This window comes from Sebastes fasciatus, chromosome 6 (genome assembly GCF_043250625.1).
Source record: "Sebastes fasciatus isolate fSebFas1 chromosome 6, fSebFas1.pri, whole genome shotgun sequence".
In the NCBI taxonomy this organism is placed as follows: domain Eukaryota; kingdom Metazoa; phylum Chordata; class Actinopteri; order Perciformes; family Sebastidae; genus Sebastes; species Sebastes fasciatus.
Genome location: NC_133800.1, coordinates 21,948,040 through 21,959,398, shown reverse-complemented (window position 1 = coordinate 21,959,398; position 11,359 = coordinate 21,948,040). Strand labels below are relative to the sequence as shown.

The window sequence follows — 11,359 nt, the reverse complement described above, 5'->3', positions numbered from 1 at the left end:
AATAACATTAATAATTGCTGCACCGCCCTGAGACACACACATCTATGGAATGGAGTCATCGTTAATGTAATTAGTTTCACCGGTGTTTTACTGCCAAGATGAGACAAAAGGTCAGCTGTGGAAAAAAGGTATATTCAACGTAAAAAGACAGTTAAATGGAGTGGGGCAGCTGTAGCTCACTGGGCAGAGCAGGACCAGACACTTTACCGTAGCCCACTGCTCCTAAATGCTTAGGATGGGTTAAATGCAGAGGTCAAATTTCATGTATGCACCTATATGATGATGATTAAAGTCTTGGGGGTGGCAGTAGCTCAGTCCGTAGGCTTGGGAACCGGAGGGTCGCCAGTTCAAGTCCCTGCACGTATTAAGCACGGAGTGTGGACTGGTAACTGGAGAGGTGCCAGTTTGCCGAGCAAGGCACCAAACCCCCAACTGCTCGGGGCGCCTGTCCATGGACAGCACCCCTCGCTCTGATATCTCTCCATTATGTGTATAGATCCGGTTTGTGCATGTTTTTGTATGTATTTCGGGCCTATGTATGTAATGTGTAAAAGAACAGTGAAAAAATAAAGTGTATCTTCTTAAATGTGATAAATATTTGCCATAGCTGTATGGCAAACGGACAAAAAAACAACAACTTGTTTTTTGCAAACAATGCAAAGTGTACTTGTGTAATGTGAAGTCGATAAACCACCGAAAAGTAAAGAGCCAGTACTGATGTAGGGAGACATTTACACTTATTATTCCACCACAGTCATCATCACTGAAGAAGCTTTAGGTTGTGCGATTTTATTAAGTGCCACATGAAATGCGAACATTATAGTGTATCTCTGAGTACTGCTGTAACTGGACAAGTGTATTTATCATCATCATCATCAATTCTTTTCACACTAAATGTCCTGTGCATACATTATGCATTTTAAATGGTCTATATCATAGAACACAGTTCAATCACAAAAACATCAAAAATATCTGTATATTGAATTAATCTATAGTCCCTCATAAGCAACAAAACAAGTCAGCAAATGTGTTTTTTTTTTTTCTTTCATTATTTCTACTCATAAATTCTGCTTACAAAAGAAAAAAATAGAAAAACTTGAGCGCTTTTGGCCTGACTCTAGCGCAAAATTCACAAACTCTTTTGCGTCTGTAACAACTTGGACCGCTCTTCCCTTCTCTCTCTCTCTCTCATGCACACACACAGTCACACTCACAGATGCAGGGAAGGCATGAAGAAGCCAAACACACTTCTGCACATGAAAGCAAGCATCCACACACACTCACAGCACTGTCTGTATACAGTACATTTTTAAATTGGCATGCAGTGTAGGTGAGATTTTGGTCCCTTTGTGTCAGCAGGAGATTCAAATGATTATCCAGATCCTCAGAGAGTCAGAGAGCCAGTCCTGTTGAGTTTGTCTAAAGCGTTGGTGTTATGTAAATCTGGCCTTAGTACAACGTGATGTGGCTTGAGTCCATGGCAGCTGTGCATCATTAGAGCTAAGAATAACCTAAAGAGACCATGGAGGCCGGGCCATATGAAAAACAAAGCCCCAATTCTCATACGATTATAAGAAAGGCAAGAAAGTGAATCATAATATTGCAAAGTATGGTTAAATGTGATCAGAAAAGAAAATCCTCTGCCGTTTCGTTGACTAGCGTCCATCTCCACGCCCCCATCCCAAGGTCTATAACGGAGTCAGATGGTGTGGAGCTTCAGGGCAGACAAAGCAGCACTCTACGTCCAGAGCGGGGCAGGTGTGGAGTGGCCGACTCATTGGCGTGGGGACACGGTGGTTTGAGGGGAACTACCTGGGCCCTGGTACCTCTGTTTGGCGTGCTTCTCACAGTACATCACATCTCCGACGCAAAAGTGACCTCTCATCCTGAGGTTGAGGCCGCAATCTGTGCAAGTGTAGCACTCTGCGTGGCGGAAGCGGTCGTCCGTGATGCGTACGGCCAGTGTGCTGTGGAGAGATGAATGCAGTCAGATGTCAGACAAACACACACTGGACTGACGACAGGGTGAAAAGATTTGCCTCATTTCCAATGCAAATCAACTCGAGCGTTGCAAAAGTCAGCACGGATAAACATCAGTTTAATTTGTATATTAATGAAAAAAAAGAACAGCAAAAATATGTTCATGTCAGACTGACACTTTCCTATCAACAAATGCTTAGCCAATGTGTTGACAAATTAACTTGTTTAACTGGATATCAAATCTTCTTCGCCGCTCTAAAACAGTAGCCTTCACAGTGCTGTCGCCCTGGATGTATCATGGCTGCCACTGGCAACCACTGTTTGAGAGCAGCAAAGAAGAACTGATTGCAGGTAGTTTGTCACGTGATGATGGTAAACAACAGTGTGGTGCTAGTGGAGAGTGTAACGGTAACGGTAGCCACAGCGAGGAAAATGTCAGCCATTTGGCGATTTGTCACAGTGGAAAATCCAACAAGAAAGTTCTATTGCATTCATTCTCTGTATCTATTTGTTCATGTTTTACAAAACATTTAACCTGAGCCAAGCCATACAACAATGATAGCAATCACATCACATGCATACATGGTCAGTAGTAAACATCCATCCATCGCAACCACACCACTAGATGTCGCCAAATCCTACACACTGCACCTTTAACACTCAAATATGAGTCAAATATGAACTTAATACCCTTTTACCAATTACATTCAGTAATTAGATGTAATAGTCATCATAACTGGTTGTTTGGACACATTACAACTGCACACACACACACACACACACACTTGATATCACAGTCTACATGTGGAACATCTTTTACTGAAGGGCAAATTGTCGTTGTAATTACTCACACCTGTGTTAGTCAACATGTAACTGCAGGTGACTTACATAATGCTGGTGTCACATTTCTCACAGATGTGGTTTCTTTTGGCTCCTCCCATTGATGTGCTTGTTATCGGGGCGTTGGGTGAAAGTTTCCCTGGAAACCGCAGGGCTGCCTCTGGAGTCAAAAACACACACACACACACACACACACACACACACACACACACACATGAACAGAGCCGCTCATAGAGATGTTGTGACAGGCCTGCATCTCTGTTCAACACATCAACACTCTTCACTGCCCTCTGTCATTGGAGCATGTTTGTGTTTCCTCACTCCTCATCACTAAGCTCATCACCTGTGGGACACGCTTCGTGAAATTTGGTTTCCGCACATTGGTCATTATCACGTCATGAAAGAATGTTATTGCCATCTGGATTTATTCGCCCCGCCATTTATCAAAGCAGAGGAGCGGGAAAAGGAGGACAGATGCATTCTATGATACGCTGTTCACAATATGAACTGCACACAGGAGAGCTTTTCTCTCCATCCTGCACAGGTGACGGCCATATGGCAGTCTCTAAGGTACGACTCAGTGACTTACGCTTGCTTGTTCTGCACGATGCACATTAAAACAGGGATGGTTTTAATATGGTGAGATGCCAGCAAAACAACTGTAGGAGATATAAATTATATATATAGCTGAATCCTGAGAACAGCCCGTGCAAAGGGGTTATTGCGATAAACCATCAGTCAACAAAAAAAATGCATGCAATCCTGGCAAGCTCCTCCATGCAAACACATTCACGTCCCATTTATTTTCTATACCTACTTATCTTGAGTGAGAGTGGGGACCAAATGAAAACATCATTTAACTTCATTACGCATTTTCCATAAAACATACCTGATAAAAATGAGTGGTTATTTTAATTCACAGTAGAATAAGTGTGTGAATATTTGTGCAACAATGGAAACTATTGAGTATTGCATGCTAAATAAACCGATTCTCTTTTCAAATGCGCACATTTGTTTGTAATGCAGAGAGCTTCTAACCTTTCTCGTCAGCCTCCAGGACCTCTTGCAGCATTTTAAAGGTGTTGGACTGACGGGGCGCCGTGCGGGACTCTTTATTCTCCTGTATCATCTTGTACACCTCCGAGTCCCTGTCGAACTTCTGCATGGCAAAGTCAGAGCTCGAACTGCTGTAGAAGGAAGAAATAAAAAATATAATCACAGGTTATCACGTTCACTAAAAGTCATATGTCGAGCTCTCGTTGACATGTTCAGCAGAAAATGTACGTTTATGAGAAGACTTGTGAGTCTGGTTTCACTGAATCCAGAGGAAATGAAGGACGGGGCAGCAGCTGGCTTTGAGACTTTGACCTCCGAGCATGGAGTCTAGATTGCACACCACAGGCAAGAGGCCAAACAGTGACCAATCGCACATCATTCCCTCAACAGGACCCCGTCATATCCCCTTACCAGACCAGAGGCACTGTTCTAACGCAGAAAACAGCCTTGAGGAAAAAACAAAGAGGACGTAATAAGGCTGACAGTGGAAGCTATATAGCATGTGTGAAATCTTTTCGAATGCAAAATAACAGCAGTTAAATCTTTGCAGCAGTCATTATTGTGTAAATTAATGAGAAAGTCCTACACCTGACAGAAGGTATGATAGAGAATAACAGACATAAGCTTTGTACCTTGCACTAATAGTCTACTAAACAGCCACGAAACAACAAACCATGTCCTCCTGTCAATGCACGGAACGAAAGAGGATGCTTTCACCTTCGGGTAGTCAATTCATTAAGAAATTTTAAAAAAAAAGAACAGTGGTTCGCTTTACAACCAAATTCCTTACGCCTGGTGTGAAAGGAAAAGCGGTTATTTTTTTACTGCTTCTTCCATACTTGATGTGTGGTTGAATACCAACCCCTCCCTGAAGAAACACGTGCGTTAAAATCCAGACTGACCGATGATTATTTAGTAAAAAAGAAACACAAAGACACATAGCTTGTTCTCGTGTCAGTGTATTTGTCTGGAGGGAGCTGGTGAGTGTTGGCTGTCAGTAGGAACCGGTTGGACGGCGTACACAATGCCGGGCCAGGTGTGGTTTGATGCCTTACACCTGTAGCCAACTTAACCTGACTGACTGTCCCACCTGTTGTGACATACAACACATCTGCCCAAATATTTACGCTTTAACCGACACCAGAGATGTGAAGAATCTGCTCTGAGACGATGACTGAAACCTCCACCATGGAAACTATTCGTTACTGTGACGTAACATTTTAGCATCACTGCCCTGTGAGTTATATTGTTCTACAAAGACCCCATTAGCTGGACAAACAAGTTGTGTTTGCTCTGTACTCCTGCTCCCTAGATCGGAAATAAAACAATGATTATGGAGGTTAAAAAATGGAAAGTCTAAGCTTCAGTTTGGAAGAACAGGGTAGGAATTTTAGTGTATTTTCTACACATTCCCCCAGTTTAATGGTAAGTAATTTGACATTTGAATTAATTTAAGAAAGTCATGTCACATATTCGGTGTCAAACTCTTTACAGTCTATGGTATTCATGCCATCAGCAAATACTTGTTATCTTCCCCAGTGAGGCTCTGCCAAGTCTGCACTGCAGCAATCCTTACTTGATTTGCCTTCAGTCTGTGAAACACATGCTCAGTTGGATAAAGGTCAGGTGACAGACTTGGCCGGTCAAGAACATTAAACTGTTGGGCCAGAAAAAAACAACTCTCTGGTTGCTTTGGTTTTTATGTGTGGGTTCACTGCCCTGCTGCATAGTCCTATTAAATTGGGAGCTTTTCAGGGTCTCAAAGACCCTGCAGCTGACGGTCAGCACTTTGCCCTCATCATTACGGTTTTATTTTAATAGAAAAACAGAATCACTGTCCTGTTATGGATCTCTCTTGTACGTGTGGCATTTCCTCAGTGTGTTACATATAAAAACAACATCTCGCATGCTCATAGGGGTTCGTAGGCTTCAATTATGGCTGTGTACGAGTATTGTTCCTGCCTGCATTTCAGCTTTAGGCTTCCCACTAAATGAACAGGGCTGAAACAAGAGACAGCAAACAGACAAGACAACAAAATATGCGACGAGGCAAACGCTCAGACCCTTTCCCCTGAATCACTGAGCATGGTTCAAATTGAAAACAGACCTCTAAAGCACACCCTCCAAGTTCTCCACATGCTCCGCTCCACCCTCAGCAATCCCATTTCACATTTTCGCCTCGCTCGCCATCCCTTTTGAAATTGCATTCCCAAAACAAATGGAAAGTCGAGGTCAAATTGGACGAAAACAAATAACAGGAGGGAGGGTGAGAGGGGACAGCGTGCATCTGGACAAGCAGTCGCGTGCACACAGATTTGCAGTGGAAGCAGTTACATTTCACAAAGTATCATGTATCAGTATGTCATCTGGGAATCGTGCTTTTAAATGTTGTCACATCTACACAATGTCTGCATCTATAAGATGAATGTGTTTCCATACCCAGAGCTGGCACAGATCTGCAATGATAAAGATCTAGTCATAGCACATGAGCGTAGCCAAAACATATCACAGATCACAACCACAAGCAAATTCCAACCACATTTCTCAAAGCTTCTTACTTACAGTACAACACCTAAACCAAAGTCCTGACAAAAAGAAATCCAAATGACAAAACTCAAAATGACAAGACTCACCTCAAACAGAAAGAAAGAGGGAACAAAAAAAGGGAGCTGAACTATTCTTTCCAGTGCTGACCATATATTTCTAACACTGCTGTAGCAACTCAGAACATACACGAGAAAAAACAATATTAGATGCCGAACACACACACACACACACCTCTATCTGAACCAGACCAGACAGAAAAACAAGAACTGGCTGAAAGGTGTGCCTCTGGGCTGAAACTCATTGGACGTGCGACATAAAGGGGTGGGTAGATGGGTGTCACTGAGCCTGTGATTGGCTGGGGAGGAGCAGGGAGAGGCTTGGTGTGCAGGCCGGGGGCTCCAGACTGGGGGCCAATCAGGGGGAGAAGTCAAATCTGACTTTTTTGGGAATATGTGGTGTTTGGATTAAGACTGCAGTTGCGGACACGTCATATCACTAGCCGTGGTTACCCAGGGGGGGACTGGGGCCAAAGTCAACCATCCTGCACTGTGAAAACACAGGCAACAGGCTCTCCAATAGAGAGAGTGGACACTGAGGATTGTGTGAGAGACTAAAAGAAGATTTTCATTTCTGCGGAGACAAAAAAATCTTTGCTGAGTGGAAGTGAATCCTGAAAATGTTCAGAGGGAAGCACCTGCACGCTATGAACTGAGTCAAATTACAGCTGCATCACCTCGTCAGAGGGGGCGAAGCAGGAAAAAGCAAACTGCAGTGCAGGTGGTGGACACAATATAGTGTTTCCCAAAGGCTGACAGTTCATTTGTAGTTGTCAGCGCAGAGTGCAGCTGCAAACAGCTCGAAGCACCAACAGTCAGCTGCAGCACAAGCTGTCTAACAATTGAACACTAAATGAATATGTTTGTTTGACAGACTTATCAGTCCACTTGCACTTTTAACTGCCTTTCCACACAGACTTCCACAATGAAGACGCAATAATTACAAATATACAAAGGAATGTTTCTAGCAGAAACTGAATTCCAAATATGGGTGAAACTGCAATAACCTAACCACTGAAATAACCTCATGCAATCCAACAATATCCCTGCAATAAATATTACTTTTGTCAGGCTTATAGTGACCTTTTTTTTTTTTTTTTTATAATTTTTAATACAAACAAAGACTGACTGCAGTGTTCCAACAAAAGCAAACAAACAAACATTGAAATAAGAAAAAAAGAACAAAAGACGGGAGGTTGGTGGTGGCGGGTGTACAGAATATTACCACAAAGATTCAATAATACAGAATCTGTTCAAGCTTTTTCAAGATATAATAAAGTTCCAGGGATAATCAAATCCATCAGGCCTATCATCATCTTGGAAAATTAGAGCAGTCATAAAGTCATTGCGCCAGTTCTACATGCTGAAACAGTTTAGTTTACATTGTTTCCAGTTCATTAAAATATCCACTTGGCTGCTAGGAAGGCCAGTGCTATAATACTGTGTGCTATAATACTGTGTACAAGTTTTGTTGTTCAATGGCCATTTCCACGCATAGATTACAAGTTACCGGACAGGGTTTGATATCTACATGAAGAAAACATGACAAGTTTTCAGTAATCGCCGACAAAAACTGCTTAACAAGAGGACAGTACCATCACAAATGCATCAGCGTACCATCTATTTCACATCCAAGTTCAGCACAATTTGGATAATGTGTGATCAATTTTCTTCAATGTGCAGTTTGTAATATAAGCCCAATGTATTATCTTCATTTGCAAAATCTTTTGTCTGACACAATTTTATGTTTTAGTATTATTTTTAAGTGAGCATTTTATGTTGAAACAGTGTCAGAGCTATTGATTTAGGCGTAAGTAGATACCATTGTACCTACTGGCCTATAGATGGCGCTGAATGACTGCCTATGCATTATACACACTCTTGTTAGACGGGACATCATCCTGCTACTGTTAATATGTGGAAGGCTTTACACTTCAATCTCTGAAGAGGAACTAGTTTCATAGGCTAAAATGGAGTTAAATGGTCTGCATGTTGTGGACTGTAAAAGCATCTAGTTGTTCATATTCAAGCATATAAATAAAGTACAGTGTGTCCACTTTTCCAACAGATGCAGTACAAGCATTGACTTGGAATAGCTGCTGTATGTCTGGTTAGATTTGCAGGATTGTATCGTAACTTCATGTTTCATTGCAAAAAAAGATGCAACTGAAGGATGAGAGATGTGTGTCCATAGCAGTCAGTGTAATACACATAGCTTTTGCAGTGAACTATGGTGTTTTATCATGTTTTATTGGTGGTATTTACCTGCGACGAGGGGACATGGGTACGTCCCGGTCGATGGGGCTATGGGGTGAGTAGCGTCCTGGTGGGGTCGGAGTTCTGCTGGACACGGAGTTATTTCTGTAGTCTGAAGGGGAGAACTCCTGTGGAGGAAGAGAGAGAGGTGTGGGTGAGCATGAAAGTCAAACGTCCTGCAGCAGCTGAAAAAACAAGTTTGCCATTCAGAGTTGAGGAATCTATGTGTGCAAGTGCTTAGACCATGATGCAATGTTACTGTAAAAGAGTCACAAAAAAAACTACAGTATGTTCAGTGCAGAGAGGCAGGATATCAGCTGCAGTGTTCCTGCTCCTCCAAGCAGCGTATTGGCACTGAACAAATGTAGCGTCCTTGTTTCAGGAAGCTCTAAATCTGAGGAGACTGTACTGTATGACAAGTTGGAATAAAACAAATTTTAGACACACCATCGCGTAGGATATATTCAGTCGAGATCAAAACAGGAGGGATTTATCAGTAGCTCAAACTAGCTCCAGATGGAGAAACCCCGCATACAGATTCACTTCATTGTCATCACAGATTTGACTGAAACCCAGAGACATTCTTTCAGTGCAGAATGAGCAATACACTTTGTCATTGTGTGATTGTATTTGGTGCCCTGAGCTCTCAAAGTTTCGATTGCACGAGTCACGCCCCACATTCCTGTACTGATCAGTTTCAACAATCACAGCAACCCACATCCACATTTTTCTATCTTGATTACCATTTACACATCATAGCTGTACTTCAGCCCCTCAGCTGATAGATGATAGATTGTGTGGCAACAGATGTTTGGCACAGACTCCTGCGTTGGTCTGATGGGAAAGACAGAGCCAGCATGTACTTCAATGGCTTCCAGATGCCGTGCAAAATCTCACAATTATTCATGGTAGCTATAAACAGTGTCTATCGTCACGACATGAGAGAGGGCATTCCACGCCGCAAGAACTGAACACTTACAGTGCTGTACAAACAATAGTGTAATTCAGGAAGGAAACTGTGAGCAACGTCTTAGTTATGAAGTGAATAATGTTTGACTTTTGACAGAAGAGGGCGCTACGTACCTACTGTACATGAGAAGCTTATAAACTAAGGTCTCAGCAGATGTGCCAACGACATTTTTTATTGTAGCTGTTCTTAGCAGAAACCAAAGGCAGCAGGCAAAGGTTGATTTATCTGAGTTTAATTATGTCATAAGTGTGTTGGAGTCAACCACTAGTGAAAGTGACCTCAGGCACATGTTCACACTAAACACCCAGCACACCTGGACTAAGTCTGCACAGCACATAACTCAACCCAGACACTTTTACTGTCAGGAATTCCAATAAGCTAATTGTTTTTAGACCACAACACTGTCTGGCATCTAACGGTGTCCACCTGCAATACTGACCACGTACTGATAACAGAAAGCAAACAATATTCAAACAAACAAAATGACTTTAAAAAAAACGAGGAAGTCGCCAAACACTTTCACAACTTCCAGTTTGCTAGGAAACAAAGCCATTACTTTATTTTAGTTCTGTGCAGTCCAGGAAAACGTTAGAATCAAGCAGCCCACAGACAACTCAATGAGTACAGCTTTCACAAAGAGTTTTTCTCCCTCGGCCGTCACCAGCTGGCATCAGTGTTACACAGGCTCCGTCCAAAAAGGAAAGAAACGTCTCAACCCGGGTTTTTCAACTGGTACATGTCTAAGAGACTCAAGTTGGAGCTGATGCTGGAGCTCAATGCTGACACAGTGGCACTGATGGAGTCAAAGATGTGTGTGTCCAATGCCAGCAGCACCCGCTTCCAATTCAGAAACTCTTTGAACAATGTCTCTGTTCTCAATTGAGTCCAATTTTCCTCTTCTTTTTCCTTTAGTGAGTGGGCAGATTAGAGATGCGTGCCAGGAAGCCTTTACCAGAAATGATCATTGGGACGTCTCCCTGTGATTCTTCCCAGGATAAACCCTGCATAATAACTGCAGGCTCATAACATCACATATTCCATATCATCAGAGCGGAGACGTCCTCTCCTGCTGTGAACCAATCTCAAGGGGCATATATACCTGATAGACATGCATGCTTTGGGGATTCTTTCAGGAAGACCTAGTGAAGCCACGCAGTATGTGCATGTGAATCCACACTAATGCAAACCAAGCCTGTGTTATATAAGTGTCTGGCTACTGAATGTAGATCTTCATGCTCTACAAACAGCGGAAGAATTACGGATGAAATCACAACTCTGATCTATGAGACTCAAGAGGAATGCAATGAAGTAAAGAAAAACAAAAGGGAAGAGGGAGAAAAAGAAACAAGCCCTCCACTGTGACAGCCAGTATGCAGCTGTGATTGAGCTTGACCTTAGAAAGTTCAAAAAAACTCCCCCACCACCACCCCCCCATCACCGTCATCCACTCTACAGTCTCCGATGCCAGCCTTTTATAGCAGTAACCATGGCACGGCTGGCAATGGCCTTAAACTAGGCTCGCCAACACATCTTTGTTCATCACCGTTCCATTGTAAGCCAACGAACCATTACACACGGCTGATCTCAGAGCTACAATGCATTTGGTAAACTGCACCATGACAGTGCCAACAGTGCCCCCATGTCTCATGCATCA

At 42.7% G+C, this 11,359-nt stretch overlaps 1 protein-coding gene across 1 annotated transcript in view; it reads right to left on the bottom strand.

Moving 5' to 3' along the window:
• Positions 1-773: 773 nt before the first annotated feature.
• The window catches only part of pdlim2 (PDZ and LIM domain 2 (mystique)), a 37,050-nt gene continuing 26,464 nt past the window's right edge, over positions 774-11,359 (bottom strand). The window contains exons 7-10 of the mRNA XM_074638405.1: positions 8,745-8,863; positions 3,859-4,007; positions 2,869-2,980; positions 774-1,967 (exon numbers count right to left, since the gene is read on the bottom strand). Coding sequence (XP_074494506.1) covers positions 1,775-1,967; positions 2,869-2,980; positions 3,859-4,007; positions 8,745-8,863 — 573 coding nt within the window. The 3' untranslated portion in view covers positions 774-1,774. The remainder of the gene's footprint in view (positions 1,968-2,868; positions 2,981-3,858; positions 4,008-8,744; positions 8,864-11,359) is intronic.